General features: G+C 46.5%; 1 protein-coding gene across 1 annotated transcript in view; it reads left to right on the top strand.

The window, feature by feature from the left end:
* Positions 1–19836, top strand: part of LOC138301491 (putative nuclease HARBI1) — a 30446-nt gene extending 10610 nt beyond the window's left edge. The window contains exon 2 of the mRNA XM_069242003.1: positions 19451–19836. Coding sequence (XP_069098104.1) covers positions 19451–19836 — 386 coding nt within the window. The remainder of the gene's footprint in view (positions 1–19450) is intronic.
* The last annotated feature ends 1139 nt before the right edge of the window (positions 19837–20975 follow it).

The following is a 20975-nucleotide window of genomic DNA, read 5'->3' as shown; positions in this document are numbered from 1 at the left end:
TATACACTAATAAGGGATAACTGGGCCTGGTGCAAGGTGCAAGTACCCCTTGGTACTCACTACAAGCCAGTCCAGCCTCCTACATTGGTTGTGCAGCGGTGGGATAAGTTCTTTGAGACTACTTACCACTCTTGTCATTGTACTTTTCATAAGAGAAAAATATACAAAACAAGTTCAGTGTGTGTACACATAGCTAAAAAGTTTTGCATTTCCTCTTTTCACTCTTTTCTAAGTGCTGAAAAGTACATCTAAACTTTCTAAAAAGTTTAACAAGTTTTTTTTTCCTGTCTTTCAAAAAGTTCTGAAAACTTTTTTCTCTTATTCTATCACTTTAACTCTCTCTAGAAAATGTCTGGCACAGGCCAAAATGTTGATCTGTCCAAGATTGCATATGATCACCTTAGCTGAAAAGGAGCAAGGAGTCTCTGCATAGAGAGAGGTTTGAGTGTAGGGAAGAATCCTTCCTTGGAATTGTTACTTAACATGCTTAGAGAACAAGATAAGGCTAAAAGTGCCCCATCTGTTGAAAAAGTAGCTAATGGTTCCCAATCTGATCCAGGGACTCCCCCAGGAAAAGATTCAGGAAAGAAACTTCTTAGCCTGCCCATTACTAGACAGTCTAGCATAGTTGGTAATGATGAAGAGCCACACCATACAAATAGTGTTGTCTCACATCATAGCAAGAGCATTTATTCTCACCACAGTGGAAGTGATGTTTCTGTTAGCCAAGCTGCTAGGGTGCCCTCTGTAAGGGACAGGTCTCCTTCTGTTCATTCCCATCATACCTCTGTATCTAGGAATGTCCCTCCCACCAACCCTGATGACAGATTGTTAGAAAGGGAACTCAATAAGTTGAGGGTGGAACAAACCAGACTGAAGCTTAAAAAGCAACAGCTGGATTTGGATAGACAGTCATTAGAACTAGAGAAGGAAAGACAGAAGTTGGGTTTTGAAACCCATGGTGGCAGCAGCAGTATTCCCCATAGTCATCCTGCAAAAGAGCATGTTTCCAGGAATCTGCATAAGATAGTTCCCCCTTATAAGGAGGGGGATGACATTAACAAGTGGTTTGCTGCACTTGAGAGGGCCTGTGTTGTACAGGATGTCCCTCAAAGGCAGTGGGCTGCTATCCTATGGCTATCATTTAGTGGAAAGGTAGGGATAGGCTCCTTACTGTGAAAGAAAGTGATGCCAATAATTTTACAGTTCTTAAGAATGCACTCCTGGATGGTTATGGCTTAACCACTGAACAATACAGGATAAAGTTCAGAGAGACCAAAAAGGAGTCTTCACAAGACTGGGTTGATTTCATTGACCATTCAGTGAAAGCCTTGGAGGGGTGGTTACATGGCAGTAAAGTTACTGATTATGACAGCCTGTATAACTTGATCCTGAGAGAGCATATTCTTAACAGTTGTGTGTCTGATTTGTTGCACCAGTACTTGGTGGACTCTGTTCTGACCTCTCCCCAAGAATTGGGAAAGAAGGCAGACAAATGGGTCAGAACAAGGGTGAACAGAAAAGTTCATACAGGGGGTGACAAAGAGAACAATAAGAAGAAAGATGGTGAAAAATCTCAAGATAAGCATGGGGATAAGGGTAAAACCAAAGATTCCACTTCAAATCTTAAACACTCTTCAGGGGGTGGGGATAAAACAAATTCTTCCTCTTCTTCTCAACCTACACAATTTAAAAAGCCTTGGTGCTTTGTGTGTAAAAATAGAGGCCATAGGCCAGGGGATAAGTCCTGTCCAGGTAAACCCCCTGAGCCTACCACCACTAATACATCAAGCTCTAGTGCCCCTAGCAGTAGTGGTACTACTGGGGGGACTGCTGGCAACAGTCAAGTTAAGGGTGTAGTTGGGTTCACTTATGGGTCCATAGTAGAAACTGGGGTAGTCAGTCCCAAGACAGTTTCTGTCACACCTAGTGGCATTGGCCTTGCCACACTGTCTGCTTGGCCTCTTACATTGGATAAGTACAGGCAGACAGTTTCAATAAATGGTGTTGAGGCCTTGGCCTACAGGGACACAGGTGCCAGTATCACTTTGGTGACTGAAAACCTAGTGCATCCTGAACAACACATCATTGGACAACAGTATAAGATTATTGATGTCCATAACTCCACTAAGTTTCTTCCCTTAGCTATAATTCAGTTTAGTTGGGGTGGAGTTACTGGCCCTAAGCAGGTGGTGGTATCACCTAGCTTACCTGTAGACTGTCTCTTAGGTAATGACCTAGAGGCCTCAGGTTGGGCTGATGTAGAGTTTTATGCCCATGCAGCCATGCTGGGCATCCCTGAGGAATTGTTCCCTCTCATTTCTACTGAAATGAAAAAGCACAGGAGAGAAGGCCTGAAAACTCTGGATCCCTCTCCATCAACAGGTAAAAAGGGTATCACAGTATCCCCTAACCACCCTACCATTCAGGAGACCATTCCTGTGGTGGGAGAAACCTCTCCTGGGGTGGCACCTGTTCCAAGGGAATCATCAGTTGGCAAAACTGTACTCCCTGAGGTGGAAGTACCTCTCTGTGGGATAACTAACATTGGTGAGAAAAAGAGCACCATTTTAGTTAACATGGAGCATCCCTCCAACCCTCCCAGAGAAACTTTAGTGCAGAAACCCTGCACTGCCTCACAACACTTAGGACAGTGTGGAGCTCATAGGACAGCATCCCTGCCCTGCTCCAACTAAAGAGAAACAGCATCCCTGTTCTCTCTTCCAGCCATATGGACAAAGTTTTTGCCCAGCTATGGCTTTACTGAGACAGTATCCCTGTCTGGCATTTCCATCATTACAAATAGGTTCAGTGGATAATTCCCACTGCTCTAAACTAAAACTTACTGATAGAAACTCTGAAAATACATCTTCACATTGTTGCTTAGCTAAAAAACTTCAAACAGGGTGGTTTACATCCCCACAGGGAAGTAACCATATAGTGGATGATAAAGGGAGTAACCAGTCTATGGCAGAACTACTCTCTACTTATCACCACTTAGACAATAAAGTCTCAACTGGCCAAGGTTAGCCTTATTGTCCTTCGTTTGGGGGGGGGGGTTGTGTGAGAAAGTAGCCTCTTTCTAGCCTTGTTACCCCCACTTTTGGCCTGTTTGTGAGTGTATGTCAGGGGGTTTTCACTGTCTCACTGGGATCCTGCTAGCCAGGACCCAGTGCTCATAGTGAAAACCCTATGTTTTCAGTATGTTTGTTATGTGTCACTGGGACCCTGCTAGTCAGGACCCCAGTGCTCATAAGTTTGTGACCTATAGGTATGTGTTCCCTGTGTGATGCCTAACTGTCTCACTGAGGCTCTGCTAACCAGAACCTCAGTGGTTATGCTCTCTCTTTACAAATTGTCACTAACAGGCTAGTGACCATTTCACCAATTCACATTGGCTACTGGAACACCCTTATAATTCCCTAGTATATGGTACTGAGGTACCCAGGGTATTGGGGTTCCAGGAGATCCCTATGGGCTGCAGCATTTCTTTTGCCACCCATAGGGAGCTCTGACAATTCTTACACAGGCCTGCCACTGCAGCCTGAGTGAAATAACGTCCACGTTATTTCACAGCCATTTTACACTGCACTTAAGTAACTTATAAGTCACCTATATGTCTAACCTTTACCTGGTAAAGGTTAGGTGCAAAGTTACTTAGTGTGAGGGCACCCTGGCACTAGCCAAGGTGCCCCCACATTGTTCAGAGCCAATTCCCCGGACTTTGTGAGTGCGGGGACACCATTACATGCGTGCACAACATATAGGTCACTACCTATATGTAGCTTCACAATGGTAACTCCGAATATGGCCATGTAACATGTCTATGATCATGGAATTGCCCCCTCTATGCCATCCTGGCATAGTTGGCACAATCCCATGATCCCAGTGGTCTGTAGCACAGACCCTGGTACTGCCAAACTGCCTTTCCTGGGGTTTCACTGCAGCTGCTGCTGCTGCCAACCCCTCAGACAGGTTTCTGCCCCCCTGGGGTCAAGCCAGGCTTGTCCCAGGATGGCAGAACAAAGGACTTCCTCTGAGAGAGGGTGTTACACCCTCTCCCTTTGGAAAATGGTGTGAAGGCAGGGGAGGAGTAGCCTCCCCCAGCCTCTGGAAATGCTTTCATGGGCACAGATGTTCCCAATTCTGCATAAGCCAGTCTACACCGGTTCAGGGACCCCTTAGCCCTTCTCTGGCGTGAAACTGGACAATGGAAAGGGGAGGGACCACTTCTCTGACTTGCACCTCCCCTGGGAGGTGTCCAGAGCTCCTCCAGTGTGCTCCAGACCTCTGCCATCTTGGAAACAGAGGTGCTGCTGGCACACTGGACTGCTCTGAGTGGCCAGTGCCACCAGGTGACGTCAGAGACTCCTTCTGATAGGCTCCTTCAGGTGTTGCTAGCCTATCCTCTCTCCTAGGTAGCCAAACCCTCTTTTCTGGCTATTTAGGGTCTCTGTCTCTGGGGAAACTTTAGATAACGAATGCAAGAGCTCATCAGAGTTCCTCTGCATCTCTCTCTTCACCTTCTGACAAGGAATCGACTGCTGACCGCGCTGGAAGCCTGCAAAACTGCAACAAAGTAGCTAAGACGACTACTGCAACTCTGTAACGCTGATCCTGCCGCCTTCTCTACTGTTTTCCTGTTGGTGCATGCTGTGGGGGTAGTCTGCCTCCTCTCTGCACTAGAAGCTCCGAAGAAATCTCCCGTGGGTCGACGGAATCTTCCCCCTGCAACCGCAGGCACCAAAGAACTGCATTACCAGTCCCTTGGGTCTCCTCTCAGCATGACGAGCGAGGTCCCTTGAATCCAGCAACTCTGTACAAGTGACTCCCACAGTCCAGTGACTCTTCAGTCCAAGTATGGTGGAGGTAAGTCCTTGCCTCCCCACGCCAGACTGTATTATTGGAAACTGCATCTTTTGCAGCTACTCCGGCTTCCGTGCACTTCCGGCAGAAATCCTTTGTGAACAGCCAAGCCTAGGTCCACGGCACTCTAACCTGCATTGCACAACTTTCTAAGTTGGTCTCCGGCGACGTGGGACTCCTTTGTGTAACTTTGGGTGAGCACCATTTCACACATCCTTGTAGTGCCTGTTTCTGGCACTTCTCTGGGTGCTACCTGCTGCTGAGAGAGCTCTTTGTCTTGCCCTACATCCCCTCTCTCTCCTGACGCAATTTGCGACATCCTGGTCTCTCCTGGGCCACAGCAGCATCCAAAAACACTTACCGCATGATTTGCAGCTAGCAAGGCTTGTTGGTGGTCTTTTGGCGGGAAAACACTTCTGCACGACTCTCCACGGCGAGAGGGATTGGTCCTCCAAAGGGGAAGTCTCTAGCCCTTTTCGTTCCTGCAGAATCCTCAGCTTCTTCTGTCCAGTAGAAGCTTCTTTGCACCCACAGCTGGCATTTCCTGGGCATCTGCCCATCTCCGACTTGCTTGTGACTTTTGGACTTGGTCCCCTTGTTCCACAGGTACCCTCGACTGTAAATCCATCGTTGTTGCAATGCTGGTTTGTGTCTTTCCTGCATTATTCCCCTATCACGACTTCTTTGTCCTTTTGGGGAACTTCAGTGCACTTTGCACTCACTTTTCAGGGTCTTGGGGAGGGCTATTTTTCTAACCCTTACTATTTTCTAATAGTCCCAGCGACCCTCTACAAGGTCACATAGGTTTGGGGTCCATTCGTGGTTCACATTCCACTTTTGGAGTATATGGTTTGTGTTGCCCCTATCCCTATGTGTCCCCATTGCATCCTATTGTAACTATACATTGTTTGCACTGTTTTCTAAGACTATACTGCATATTTTTGGTATTGTGTACATATAACTTGTGTATAATTGCTATCCTCATACTGAGGGTACTCACTGAGATACTTTGGCATATTGTCATAAAAATAAAGTACCTTTATTTTTAGTAAATCTGTGTATTGTATTCTCTTGTGATATTGTGCAAGTGACACTAGTGGTACTGTAGGAGCTTCACTCGTCTCCTAGTTCAGCCTAAGCTGCTCTGCTAAGCTACCATTATCTATCAGCCTATGCTGCTATACACCCTATACACTAATAAGGGATAACTGGGCCTGGTGCAAGGTGCAAGTACCCCTTGGTACTCACTACAAGCCAGTCCAGCCTCCTACATTGGTTGTGCAGCGGTGGGATAAGTGCTTTGAGACTACTTACCACTCTTGTCATTGTACTTTTCATAAGAGAAAAATATACAAAACAAGTTCAGTGTGTGTACACATAGCTAAAAAGTTTTGCATTTCATCTTTTCACTCTTTTCTAAGTGCTGAAAAGTACATCTAAACTTTCTAAAAAGTTTAACACGTTTTTTTTTCCTGTCTTTCAAAAAGTTCTGAAAACTTTTTTCTCTTATTCTATCACTTTAACTCTCTCTAGAAAATGTCTGGCACAGGCCAAAATGTTGATCTGTCCAAGATTGCATATGATCACCTTAGCTGGAAAGGAGCAAGGAGTCTCTGCATAGAGAGAGGTTTAAGTGTAGGGAAGAATCCTTCCTAGGAATTGTTACTTAACATGCTTAGAGAACAAGATAAGGCTAAAAGTGCCCCATCTGTTGAAAAAGTAGCTAATGGTTCCCAATCTGATCCAGGGACTCCCCCAGGAAAAGATTCAGGAAAGAAACTTCTTAGCCTGCCCATTACTAGACAGTCTAGCATAGTTGGTAATGATGAAGAGCCACACCATACAAATAGTGTTGTCTCACATCATAGCAAGAGCATTTATTCTCACCACAGTGGAAGTGATGTTTCTGTTAGCCAAGCTGCTAGGGTGCCCTCTGTAAGGGACAGGTCTCCTTCTGTTCATTCCCATCATACCTCTGTATCTAGGAATGTCCCTCCCACCAACCCTGATGACAGATTGTTAGAAAGGGAACTCAATAAGTTGAGGGTGGAACAAACCAGACTGAAGCTTAAAAAGCAACAGCTGGATTTGGATAGACAGTCATTAGAACTAGAGAAGGAAAGACAGAAGTTGGGTTTTGAAACCCATGGTGGCAGCAGCAGTATTCCCCATAGTCATCCTGCAAAAGAGCATGTTTCCAGGAATCTGCATAAGATAGTTCCCCCTTATAAGGAGGGGGATGACATTAACAAGTGGTTTGCTGCACTTGAGAGGGCCTGTGTTGTACAGGATGTCCCTCAAAGGCAGTGGGCTGCTATCCTATGGCTATCATTTAGTGGAAAAGGTAGGGATAGGCTCCTTACTGTGAAAGAAAGTGATGCCAATAATTTTACAGTTCTTAAGAATGCACTCCTGGATGGTTATGGCTTAACCACTGAACAATACAGGATAAAGTTCAGAGAGACCAAAAAGGAGTCTTCACAAGACTGGGTTGATTTCATTGACCATTCAGTGAAAGCCTTGGAGGGGTGGTTACATGGCAGTAAAGTTACTGATTATGACAGCCTGTATAACTTGATCCTGAGAGAGCATATTCTTAATAATTGTGTGTCTGATTTGTTGCACCAGTACTTGGTGGACTCTGATCTGACCTCTCCCCAAGAATTGGGAAAGAAGGCAGACAAATGGGTCAGAACAAGGGTGAACAGAAAAGTTCATACAGGGGGTGACAAAGAGAACAATAAGAAGAACGATGGTGAAAAATCTCAAGATAAGCATGGGGATAAGGGTAAAACCAAAGATTCCACTTCCAATCTTAAACACTCTTCAGGGGGTGGGGATAAAACAAATTCTTCCTCTTCTTCTCAACCTACACAATTTAAAAAGCCTTGGTGCTTTGTGTGTAAAAATAGAGGCCATAGGCCAGGGGATAAGTCCTGTCCAGGTAAACCCCCTGAGCCTACCACCACTAATACATCAAGCTCTAGTGCCCCTAGCAGTAGTGGTACTAGTGGTGGGACTGCTGGCAACAGTCAAGTTAAGGGTGTAGTTGGGTTCATTTATGGGTCCATAGTAGAAACTGGGGTAGTCAGTCCCAAGACAGTTTCTGTCACACCTAGTGGCATTGGCCTTGCCACACTGGCTGCTTGTCCCCTTACATTGGATAAGTACAGGCAGACAGTTTCAATAAATGGTGTTGAGGCCTTGGCCTACAGGGACACAGGTGCCAGTATCACTTTGGTGACTGAAAACCTAGTGCATCCTGAACAACACATCATTGGACAACAGTATAAGATTATTGATGTCCATAACTCCACTAAGTGTCTTCCCTTAGCTATAATTCAGTTTAGTTGGGGTGGAGTTACTGGCCCTAAGCAGGTGGTGGTATCACCTAGCTTACCTATAGACTGTCTCTTAGGTAATGACCTAGAGGCCTCAGGTTGGGCTGATGTAGAGTTTTATGCCCATGCAGCCATGCTGGGCATCCCTGAGGAATTGTTCCCTCTCATTTCTACTGAAATGAAAAAGCACAGGAGAGAAGGCCTGAAAACTCTGGATCCCTCTCCATCAACAGGTAAAAAGGGTATCACAGTATCCCCTAACCACCCTACCATTCAGGAGACCATTCCTGTGGTGGGAGAAACCTCTCCTGGGGTGGCACCTGTTCCAAGGGAATCATCAGTTGGCAAAACTGTACTCCCTGAGGTGGAAGTACCTCTCTGTGGGATAACTAACATTGGTGAGAAAAAGAGCACCATTTTAGTTAACATGGAGCATCCCTCCAACCCTCCCAGAGAAACTTTAGTGCAGAAACCCTGCACTACCTCACAACACTTAGGACAGCATCCCTGCCCTAGTGTGGAGCTCATAGGACAGCATCCCTGCCCTGCTCCAACTAAAGAGAAACAGCATCCCTGTTCTCTCTTCCAGCCATATGGACAAAGTTTTTGCCCAGCTATGGCTTTACTGAGACAGCATCCCTGTCTGGCATTTCCATCATTACAAATAGGTTCAGTGGATAATTCCCACTGCTCTAAACTAAAACTTACTGATAGAAACTCTGAAAATACATCTTCACATTGTTGCTTAGCTAAAAAACTTCAAACAGGGTGGTTTACATCCCCACAGGGAAGTAACCATATAGTGGATGATAAAGGGAGTAACCAGTCTATGGCAGAGCTACTCTCTACTTATCACCACTTAGACAATAAAGTCTCAACTGGCCAAGGTTAGCCTTATTGTCCTTCATTTGGGGGTGGGGGGTTGTGTGAGAAAGTAGCCTCTTTCTAGCCTTGTTACCTCCACTTTTGGCCTGTTTGTGAGTGTATGTCAGGGTGTTTTCACTGTCTCACTGGGATCCTGCTAGCCAGGACCCAGTGCTCATAGTGAAAACCCTATGTTTTCAGTATGTTTGTTATGTGTCACTGGGACCCTGCTAGTCAGGACCCCAGTGCTCATAAGTTTGTGACCTATAGGTATGTGTTCCCTGTGTGATGCCTAACTGTCTCACTGAGGCTCTGCTAACCAGAACCTCAGTGGTTATGCTCTCTCTTTACAAATTGTCACTAACAGGCTAGTGACCATTTCACCAATTCACATTGGCATACTGGAACACCCTTATAATTCCCTAGTATATGGTACTGAGGTACCCAGGGTATTGGGGTTCCAGGAGATCCCTATGTGCTGCAGCATTTCTTTTGCCACCCATAGGAAGCTCTGACAATTCTTACACAGGCCTGCCACTGCAGCCTGAGTGAAATAACGTCCACGTTATTTCACAGCCATTTTACACTGCACTTAAGTAACTTATAAGTCACCTATATGTCTAACCTTTACCTGGTAAAGGTTAGGTGCAAAGTTACTTAGTGTGAGGGCACCCTGGCACTAGCCAAGGTGCCCCCACATTGTTCAGGGCCAATTCCCCGGACTTTGTGAGTGCGGGGACACCATTACACGCGTGCACTACATATAGGTCACTACCTATATGTAGCTTCACAATGGTAACTCCGAATATGGCCATGTAACATGTCTATGATCATGGAATTGCCCCCTCTATGCCATCCTGGCATAGTTGGCACAATCCCATGATCCCAGTGGTCTGTAGCACAGACCCTGGTACTGCCAAACTGCCTTTCCTGGGGTTTCACTGCAGCTGCTGCTGCTGCCAACCCCTCAGACAGGTTTCTGCCCCCCTGGGGTCAAGCCAGGCTTGTCCCAGGATGGCAGAACAAAGGACTTCCTCTGAGAGAGGGTGTTACACTCTCTCCCTTTGGAAAATGGTGTGAAGGCAGGGGAGGAGTAGCCTCCCCCAGCCTCTGGAAATGCTTTCATGGGCACAGATGTGCCCAATTCTGCATAAGCCAGTCTACACCGTTTCAGGGACCCCTTAGCCCTGCTCTGGCGCAAAACTGGACAAAGGAAAGGGGATTGACCACTCCCCTGACCTGCACCTCCCCTGGGAGGTGTCCAGAGCTCCTCCAGTGTGCTCCAGACATCTGCCATCTTGGAAACAGAGGTGCTGCTGGCACACTGGACTGCTCTGAGTGGCCAGTGCCACCAGGTGACGTCAGAGACTCCTTCTGATAGGCTCCTTCAGGTGTTGCTAGCCTATCTTCTCTCCTAGGTAGCCAAACCCTCTTTTATGGCTATTTAGGGTCTCTGTCTCTGGGGAAACTTTAGATACGAATGCAAGAGCTCATCAGAGGTCCTCTGCATCTCTCTCTTCACCTTCTGACAAGGAATCGACTGCTGACCGCGCTGGAAGCCTGCAAAACTGCAACAAAGTAGCTAAGACGACTACTGCAACTCTGTAACGCTGATCCTGCCGCCTTCTCGACTGTTTTCCTGTTGGTGCATGCTGTGGGGGTAGGCTGCCTCCTCTCTGCACCAGAAGCTCCGACGAAATCTCCCGTGGGTCGACGGAATCTTCCCCCTGCAACCGCAGGCACCAAAGAACTGCATTACCGGTCCCTTGGTCTCCTCTCAGCATGACGAGCGAGGTCCCTTGAATCCAGCAACTCTGTCCAAGTGACTCCCACAGTCCAGTGACTCTTCAGTCCAAGTGTGGTGGAGGTAAGTCCTTGCCTCCCCACGCCAGACTGCATTGTTGGAAACCGCGTCTTTTGCAGCTACTCCGGCTTCCGTGCACTTCCGGTGGAAATCCTTTGTGCACAGCCAAGCCTAGATCCACGGCACTCTAACCTGCATTGCACGACTTTCTAAGTTGGTCTCCGGCGACGTGGGACTCCTTTGTGTAACTTCGGGTGAGCACCGTTTCACGCATCCTCGTAGTGCCTGTTTCTGGCACTTTTCCGGGTGCTACCTGCTGTTGAGAGGGCTCCTTGTCTTGCTCGACATCCCCTCTCTCTCCTGACGCAATTTGCGACATCCTGGTCCCTCCTGGGCCACAGCAGCATCCAAAAACGCTTACCACACAATTTGCAGCTAGCAAGGCTTGTTGGTGGTCTTTTTGCAGGAAAATACTTCTGCACGACTCTCCATGGCGAGAGGGATCCGTCCTCCAAAGAGGAAGTCTCTAGATCTTTTTGTTCCTGCAGAATCCTCAGCTTCTTCTGTCCAGTAGAAGCTTCTTTGCACCCACAGCTGGCATTTCCTTGGCATCTGCCCATCTCCGACTTGCTTGTGACTTTTGGACTTGGTCCCCTTGTTCCACAGGTACCCTCGACTGTAAATCCATCGTTGTTGCAATGCTGGTTTGTGTTTTTCTTGCAATATTCCCCTATCACGACTTCTTTGTCCTTTGGGGAACTTCAGTGCACTTTGCACTCACTTTTCAGGGTCTTGGGGAGGGCTATTTTTCTAACCCTTACTATTTTCTAATAGTCCCAGCGACCCTCTACAAGGTCACATAGGTTTGGGGTCCATTCGTGGTTCACATTCCACTTTTGGAGTATATGGTTTGTGTTGCCCCTATCCCTATGTGTCCCCATTGCATCCTATTGTAACTATACATTGTTTGCACTGTTTTCTAAGACTATACTGCATATTTTTGGTATTGTGTACATATAACTTGTGTATAATTGCTATCCTCATACTGAGGGTACTCACTGAGATACTTTGGCATATTGTCATAAAAATAAAGTACCTTTATTTTTAGTATATCTGTGTATTGTGTTTTCTTGTGATATTGTGCAAGTGACACCAGTGGTACTGTAGGAGCTTCACTCGTCTCCTAGTTCAGCCTAAGCTGCTCTGCTAAGCTACCATTATCTATCAGCCTATGCTGCTATACACCCTATACACTAATAAGGGATAACTGGGCCTGGTGCAAGGTGCAAATACCCCTTGGTACTCACTACAAGCCAGTCCAGCCTCCTACATTGGTTGTGCAGCGGTGGGATAAGTTCTTTGAGACTACTTACCACTCTTGTCATTGTACTTTTCATAAGAGAAAAATATACAAAACAAGTTCAGTGTGTGTACACATAGCTAAAAAGTTTTGCATTTCCTCTTTTCACTCTTTTCTAAGTGCTGAAAAGTACATCTAAACTTTCTAAAAAGTTTAACAAGTTTTTTTTTCCTGTCTTTCAAAAAGTTCTGAAAACTTTTTTCTCTTATTCTATCACTTTAACTCTCTCTAGAAAATGTCTGGCGCAGGCCAAAATGTTGATCTGTCCAAGATTGCATATGATCACCTTAGCTGGAAAGGAGCAAGGAGTCTCTGCATAGAGAGAGGTTTGAGTGTAGGGAAGAATCCTTCCTTGGAATTGTTACTTAACATGCTTAGAGAACAAGATAAGGCTAAAAGTGCCCCATCTGTTGAAAAAGTAGCTAATGGTTCCCAATCTGATCCAGGGACTCCCCCAGGAAAAGATTCAGGAAAGAAACTTCTTAGCCTGCCCATTACTAGACAGTCTAGCATAGTTGGTAATGATGAAGAGCCACACCATACAAATAGTGTTGTCTCACATCATAGCAAGAGCATTTATTCTCACCACAGTGGAAGTGATGTTTCTGTTAGCCAAGCTGCTAGGGTGCCCTCTGTAAGGGACAGGTCTCCTTCTGTTCATTCCCATCATACCTCTGTATCTAGGAATGTCCCTCCCACCAACCCTGATGACAGATTGTTAGAAAGGGAACTCAATAAGTTGAGGGTGGAACAAACCAGACTGAAGCTTAAAAAGCAACAGCTGGATTTGGATAGACAGTCATTAGAACTAGAGAAGGAAAGACAGAAGTTGGGTTTTGAAACCCATGGTGGCAGCAGCAGTATTCCCCATAGTCATCCTGCAAAAGAGCATGTTTCCAGGAATCTGCATAAGATAGTTCCCCCTTAAAAGGAGGGGGATGACATTAACAAGTGGTTTGCTGCACTTGAGAGGGCCTGTGTTGTACAGGATGTCCCTCAAAGGCAGTGGGCTGCTATACTATGGCTATCATTTAGTGGAAAAGGTAGGGATAGCCTCCTTACTGTGAAAGAAAGTGATGCCAATAATTTTACAGTTCTTAAGAATGCACTCCTGGATGGTTATGGCTTAACCACTGAACAATACAGGATAAAGTTCAGAGAGACCAAAAAGGAGTCTTCACAAGACTGGGTTGATTTCATTGACCATTCAGTGAAAGCCTTGGAGGGGTGGTTACATGGCAGTAAGTTACTGATTATGACAGCCTGTATAACTTGATCCTGAGAGAGCATATTCTTAATAATTGTGTGTCTGATTTGTTGCACCAGTACTTGGTGGACTCTGATCTGACCTCTCCCCAAGAATTGGGAAAGAAGGCAGACAAATGGGTCAGAACAAGGGTGAACAGAAAAGTTCATACAGGGGGTGACAAAGAGAACAATAAGAAGAAAGATGGTGAAAAATCTCAAGATAAGCATGGGGATAATGGTAAAACCAAAGATTCCACTTCAAATCTTAAACACTCTTCAGGGGGTGGGGATAAAACAAATTCTTCCTCTTCTTCTCAACCTACACAATTTAAAAAGCCTTGGTGCTTTGTGTGTAAAAATAGAGGCCATAGGCCAGGGGATAAGTCCTGTCCAGGTAAACCCCCTGAGCCTACCACCACTAATACATCAAGCTCTAGTGCCCCTAGCAGTAGTGGTACTAGTGGTGGGACTGCTGGCAACAGTCAAGTTAAGGGTGTAGTTGGGTTCACTTATGGGTCCATAGTAGAAACTGGGGTAGTCAGTCCCAAGACAGTTTCTGTCACACCTAGTGGCATTGGCCTTGCCACACTGGCTGCTTGTCCCCTTACATTGGATAAGTACAGGCAGACAGTTTCAATAAATGGTGTTGAGGCCTTGGCCTACAGGGACACAGGTGCCAGTATCACTTTGGTGACTGAAAACCTAGTGCATCCTGAACAACACATCATTGGACAACAGTATAAGATTATTGATGTCCATAACTCCACTAAGTGTCTTCCCTTAGCTATAATTCAGTTTAGTTGGGGTGGAGTTACTGGCCCTAAGCAGGTGGTGGTATCACCTAGCTTACCTGTAGACTGTCTCTTAGGTAATGACCTAGAGGCCTCAGGTTGGGCTGATGTAGAGTTTTATGCCCATGCAGCCATGCTGGGCATCCCTGAGGAATTGTTCCCTCTCATTTCTACTGAAATGAAAAAGCACAGGAGAGAAGGCCTGAAAACTCTGGATCCCTCTCCATCAACAGGTAAAAAGGGTATCACAGTATCCCCTAACCACCCTACCATTCAGGAGACCATTCCTGTGGTGGGAGAAACCTCTCCTGGGGTGGCACCTGTTCCAAGGGAATCATCAGTTGGCAAAACTGTAATCCCTGAGGTGGAAGTACCTCTCTGTGGGATAACTAACATTGGTGAGAAAAAGAGCACCATTTTAGTTAACATGGAGCATCCCTCCAACCCTCCCAGAGAAACTTTAGTGCAGAAACCCTGCACTACCTCACAACACTTAGGACAGCATCCCTGCCCTAGTGTGGAGCTCATAGGACAGCATCCCTGCCCTGCTCCAACTAAAGAGAAACAGCATCCCTGTTCTCTCTTCCAGCCATATGGACAAAGTTTTTGCCCAGCTATGGCTTTACTGAGACAGCATCCCTGTCTGGCATTTCCATCATTACAAATAGGTTCAGTGGATAATTCCCACTGCTCTAAACTAAAACTTACTGATAGAAACTCTGAAAATACATCTTCACTTTGTTGCTTAGCTAAAAAACTTCAAACAGGGTGGTTTACATCCCCACAGGGAAGTAACCATATAGTGGATGATAAAGGGAGTAACCAGTCTATGGTAGAGCTACTCTCTACTTATCACCACTTAGACAATAAAGTCTCAACTGGCCAAGGTTAGCCTTATTGACCTTTGTTTGGGGGGGGTTGTGTGAGAAAGTAGCCTCTTTCTAGCCTTGTTACCCCCACTTTTGGCCTGTTTGTGAGTGTATGTCAGGGTGTTTTCACTGTCTCACTGGGATCCTGCTAGCCAGGACCCAGTGCTCATAGTGAAAACCCTATGTTTTCAGTATGTTTGTTATGTGTCACTGGAACCCTGCTAGTCAGGACCCCAGTGCTCATAAGTTTGTGACCTATAGGTATGTGTTCCCTGTGTGATGCCTAACTGTCTCACTGAGGCTCTGCTAACCAGAACATCAGTGGTTATGCTCTCTCTTTACAAATTGTCACTAACAGGCTAGTGACCATTTCACCAATTCACATTGGCATACTGGAACACCCTTATAATTCCCTAGTATATGGTACTGAGGTACCCAGGGTATTGGGGTTCCAGGAGATCCCTATGGGCTGCAGCATTTCTTTTGCCACCCATAGGGAGCTCTGACAATTCTTACACAGGCCTGCCACTGCAGCCTGGGTGAAATAACGTCCACGTTATTTCACAGCCATTTTACACTGCACTTAAGTAACTTATAAGTCACCTATATGTCTAACCTTTACCTGGTAAAGGTTAGGTGCAAAGTTACTTAGTGTGGGGGCACCCTGGCACTAGCCAAGGTGCCCCCACATTGTTCAGGGCCAATTCCCCGGACTTTGTGAGTGCGGGGACACCATTACACGCGTGCACTACATATAGGTCACTACCTATATGTAGCTTCACAATGGTAACTCCAAATATGGCCATGTAACATGTCTATGATCATGGAATTGCCCCCTCTATGCCATCCTGGCATAGTTGGCACAATCCCATGATCCCAGTGGTCTGTAGCACAGACCCTGGTACTGCCAAACTGCCTTTCCTGGGGTTTCACTGCAGCTGCTGCTGCTGCCAACCCCTCAGACAGGTTTCTGCCCCCCTGGGGTCAAGCCAGGCTTGTCCCAGGATGGCAGAACAAAGGACTTCCTCTGAGAGAGGGTGTTACACCCTCTCCCTTTGGAAAATGGTGTGAAGGCAGGGGAGGAGTAGCCTCCCCCAGCCTCTGGAAATGCTTTCATGGGCACAGATGTGCCCAATTCTGCATAAGCCAGTCTACACCGGTTCAGGGACCCCTTAGCCCTTCTCTGGCGCGAAACTGGACAAAGGAAAGGGGAGTGACCCCTCCCCTGACCTGCACCTCCCCTGGGAGGTGTCCAGAGCTCCTCCAGTGTGCTCCAGACCTCTGCCATCTTGGAAACAGAGGTGCTGCTGGCACACTGGAATGCTCTGAGTGGCCAGTGCCACCAGGTGACGTCAGAGACTCCTTCTGATAGGCTCCTTCAGGTGTTGCTAGCCTATCCTCTCTCCTAGGTAGCCAAACCCTCTTTTCTGGCTATTTAGGGTCTCTGTCTCTGGGGAAACTTTAGATAACGAATGCAAGAGCTCATCAGAGTTCCTCTGCATCTCTCTCTTCACCTTCTGACAAGGAATCGACTGCTGACCGCGCTGGAAGCCTGCAAAACTGCAACAAAGTAGCTAAGACGACTACTGCAACTCTGTAACGCTGATCCTGCCGCCTTCTCGACTGTTTTCCTGTTGGTGCATGCTGTGGGGGTAGTCTGCCTCCTCTCTGCACTAGAAGCTCCGAAGAAATCTCCCGTGGGTCGACGGAATCTTCACCCTGCAACCGCAGGCACCAAAGAACTGCATTACCAGTCCCTTGGGTCTCCTCTCAGCATGACGAGCGAGGTCCCTTGAATCCAGCAACTCTGTCCAAGTGACTCCCACAGTCCAGTGACTCTTCAGTCCAAGTTTGGTGGAGGTAAGTCCTTGCCTCCCCACGCCAGACTGTATTATTGGAAACTGCATCTTTTGCAGCTACTCCGGCTTCCGTGCACTTCCGTCAGAAATCCTTTGTGCACAGCCAAGCCTAGGTCCACGGCACTCTAACCTGCATTGCACAACTTTCTAAGTTGGTCTCCGGCGACGTGGGACTCCTTGGTGTAACTTTGGGTGAGCACCATTTCACACATCCTTGTAGTGCCTGTTTCTGGCACTTCTCTGGGAGCTACCTGCTGCTGAGAGGGCTCTTTGTCTTGCGCTACATCCCCTCTCTCTCCTGACGCAATTTTCGACATCCTGGTCTCTCCTGGGCCACAGCAGCATCCAAAAACACTTACCGCATGATTTGCAGCTAGCAAGGCTTGTTGGCGGTCTTTTGGCGGGAAAACACGTCTGCACGACTCTCCACGGCGAGGGGGATTGGTCCTCCAAAGGGGAAGTCTCTAGCCCTTTTCGTTCCTGCAGAATCCTCAGCTTCTTCTGTCCAGTAGAAGCTTCTTTGCACCCACAGCTGGCATTTCCTGGGCATCTGCCCATCTCCGACTTGCTTGTGACTTTTGGACTTGGTCCCCTTGTTCCACAGGTACCCTCGACTGTAAATCCATCGTTGTTGCAATGCTGGTTTGTGTCTTTCCTGCATTATTCCCCTATCACGACTTCTTTGTCCTTTTGGGGAACTTCAGTGCACTTTGCACTCACTTTTCAGGGTCTTGGGGAGGGCTATTGTTCTAACCCTTACTATTTTCTAATAGTCCCAGCGACCCTCTACAAGGTCACATAGGTTTGGGGTCCATTTGTGGTTCACATTCCACTTTTGGAGTATATGGTTTGTGTTGCCCCTATCCCTATGTGTCCCCATTGCATCCTATTGTAACTATACATTGTTTGCACTGTTTTCTAAGACTATACTGCATATTTTTGGTATTGTGTACATATAACTTGTGTATAATTGCTATCCTCATACTGAGGGTACTCACTGAGATACTTTGGCATATTGTCATAAAAATAAAGTACCTTTATTTTTAGTAAATAATGTAGGAGCTTCACTCGTCTCCTAGTTCAGCCTAAGCTGCTCTGCTAAGCTACCATTATCTATCAGCCTATGCTGCTATACACCCTATACACTAATAAGGGATAACTGGGCCTGGTGCAAGGTGCAAGTACCCCTTGGTACTCACTACAAGCCAGTCCAGCCTCCTACACTGTGCCATCTCCCAAAGCCTGCACCATGCATGTGTTGAAAGTGTCAGTCAGAAATCATGTAATAGAAGGCAGGCAAAACTTCTGCAAAAAATTACTTCTTCCTACCAATGTGGGACACACACTCCCATACACGTCATGGCTGGTACAACCATCATCTGCCACAAAGGGTCACTAGGGCACATACATTTACGGGAAATGACAACATTGTGCCAAAATAGGCCACGCAGCCTACCTTCATTTACATGATGCGGGGATGCTCCTAATTTAATAGTATACAGCACACCCCTGTGTTGTGGCCAGTGCTTATGCAAAAATTAGCTACCAGCACCAACCCAGGCATCTTTACACCATCGTGCAAGGATGTCTGCATTGAGGGCTGTGATTGTTCATGTGTGAGAAGGGACACCTTCCTGCACATAAACTACCATATCTGGCATTTCCTCCTACTATGCGTGCAGCAATATGCAGCACACATCAAATTTGCTAAAACACGAGGAGGAATAAAAGTATCCCACTAGTTGTGCCGTACTAATGCCACCCCTTGGGGGTGGGGTGAGATATTGGTGCTGCCTCAGATCTACAAAATCAGAGGCAGCTAGAAAATGCTATGGGTATTGCTGTGGCACACCCACAGCAACACCCATTGCTCGCCCCTTCCATGCAAAGGGTTGTGTGTGAAGGGGCTGTAGTCACAAGGTGGCATCAAGCAACAAAAAATGGTATAACACCACCTTTAAATATGGGGCAGGGCATAGCACCACCGGAGCTTCTATAAAAGTGATGCTCTGGTGGCGCTAGGTGCTCAAAATTATGCTCCTAAGTGTCGCACTGCATGAATAGTGCAACATGTCAAAAAGGACAGCGCAATCTTGCTTTGTAGGGCAACAATGCTCTATCAACATCTGACACCATTGTGCTGCTTGGAAGTGGTATGTGCCATGTAAGACTAGTACACTGATCCAAATATAGACTACACAACACATAGGCCCAAATCATGACTGTCACTTCTGGGAACAACATAAAAACTTCTAAGGCCTTTAAGCCACTACCCAAGTTTGTCATGTCCATCAACACAGTTCAAAGAAACCATTTCACAAGAACAGGAATAGACAGTACACCACAAGCAAGTTTGTGTCACATCTCCAATGAAAAAGTACAACTGCCATGGGACGTACCAAGCCACTATCAACACTTAACAGCATATCTCCTCTGTATTCATTGCAGCTAATCAAGGTAATGGCATCCAGCCGTGGGTGATGACCCCTTTTGCTAATCCCACAACGGTGGAGCAGTGGGTCTACAATGAGAGGCACAGGAAAACCCACAATTTGTTGGAGAGGACATCTGGCATCCTGAAATCCAGGTTCAGGTGTCTGGCCCTGACAGAAGGAAGCCTCTTATATGCTCCACCACTTGTTTGTAAGATCATCTTGGCATGTGCAATCCTGCACAACATTTGTGTCCGGACAAATATCCCCTGGGATGAAAAGGATGATGTTCGCAGCGAGGTTGAGGATGATGATGGAGCAGATCATGTGGAGGGGGAACAAATTAACACTGCAGCCGGAGTTCGTAGGAGATCCCATATTGTGGATAACTTCTACACATGACCACAGTACTTCAAACATCACCTTGTAAATAGCGCTAATTAATCACTTTGCACCTGAATCTCCTTGGTTTACTCATTTTTTACTACATACTCCATTGGAATGTGACTCTAACAACAGTGAGCAGGTAGGTAACACAAAGGTGACCAGTATGGTAGCAACAGCCTTTGTGACATTAGTGGGTCTACTGCCACCATATCAAATATCAGTGGAACGTAATTTGCAGGCAGTGGATCCTGAAGGTCTGGATCCATGCACCACCACATATATTGTCCCGTCAAGTGGGAAGGGTGTCAATACCTAGCCCATCCACCACAACAACACCATGCATAACAGGATGAATGCAAGGGGGGCACACATGAGGTAGGGGCTGTCACCAAATGGATAACAAGTCATGTAGTAACAATACAGTGTCACAACTTATGGTGACAGTAGCATTGCCTGCATGGTACATGTGTGACAAGGGTGGTACATCACTGTGAACTGTGGTCCCTCAGTTAAAGCCCAGGGATTGTAACCAATGTCCCATGCTGAGCATGCACAGTGTAACCATGGAAATGTGTCCCAGCACTGCCAATGTTCACAACCCAGGCACATGGTGTGCTGTACCTCACGTATGGCACACACACATTGGCTGGGGAGTGCGCAATGGCTTGCATTAACTACATAAGCAGCTATGGGTACAGAATCACTATCCAAACACATGACCCATTGTCACCATCCATGGATATTTTGGGACAATGCAGCACCACATATTCAACTGGGTAGAATGTAGTTACAGTAGCAAATGATCATAATGTACATAAGGTGCAAACATTTCACAAAATCTCCTGTCCTGACACATGGCTAGCCCAAATCTAGGCAAATATGTGCGTACTGTTGTATGGGTGTATGTTCTAGGTAGCAACGGTTTTGCCAGGATCCACTATGCTTGATGTGGCAGCATGTATATCTAGTATGCTGTGTACAACTACATGACACAGCACAAAACACCACACACCACCCATTGTCACTCACATGATAGGACAAGTGCATGATGGCAATATAGACAATTAGTCCCATACATGTCGTTGCCTCCAACATCGCAGTCAGGCGTGGGTGTGCTATTCTGAGACACAATGCCAAACAGAGTGGGAGTAGAC

The sequence above is a fragment of the Pleurodeles waltl genome, chromosome 6, assembly GCF_031143425.1.
Source record: "Pleurodeles waltl isolate 20211129_DDA chromosome 6, aPleWal1.hap1.20221129, whole genome shotgun sequence".
Taxonomy (NCBI): Eukaryota; Metazoa; Chordata; class Amphibia; order Caudata; family Salamandridae; genus Pleurodeles; species Pleurodeles waltl.
The sequence above is the reverse complement of the archived record's forward strand: the minus strand, read 5'-3'. Positions and strand labels throughout refer to the sequence as shown.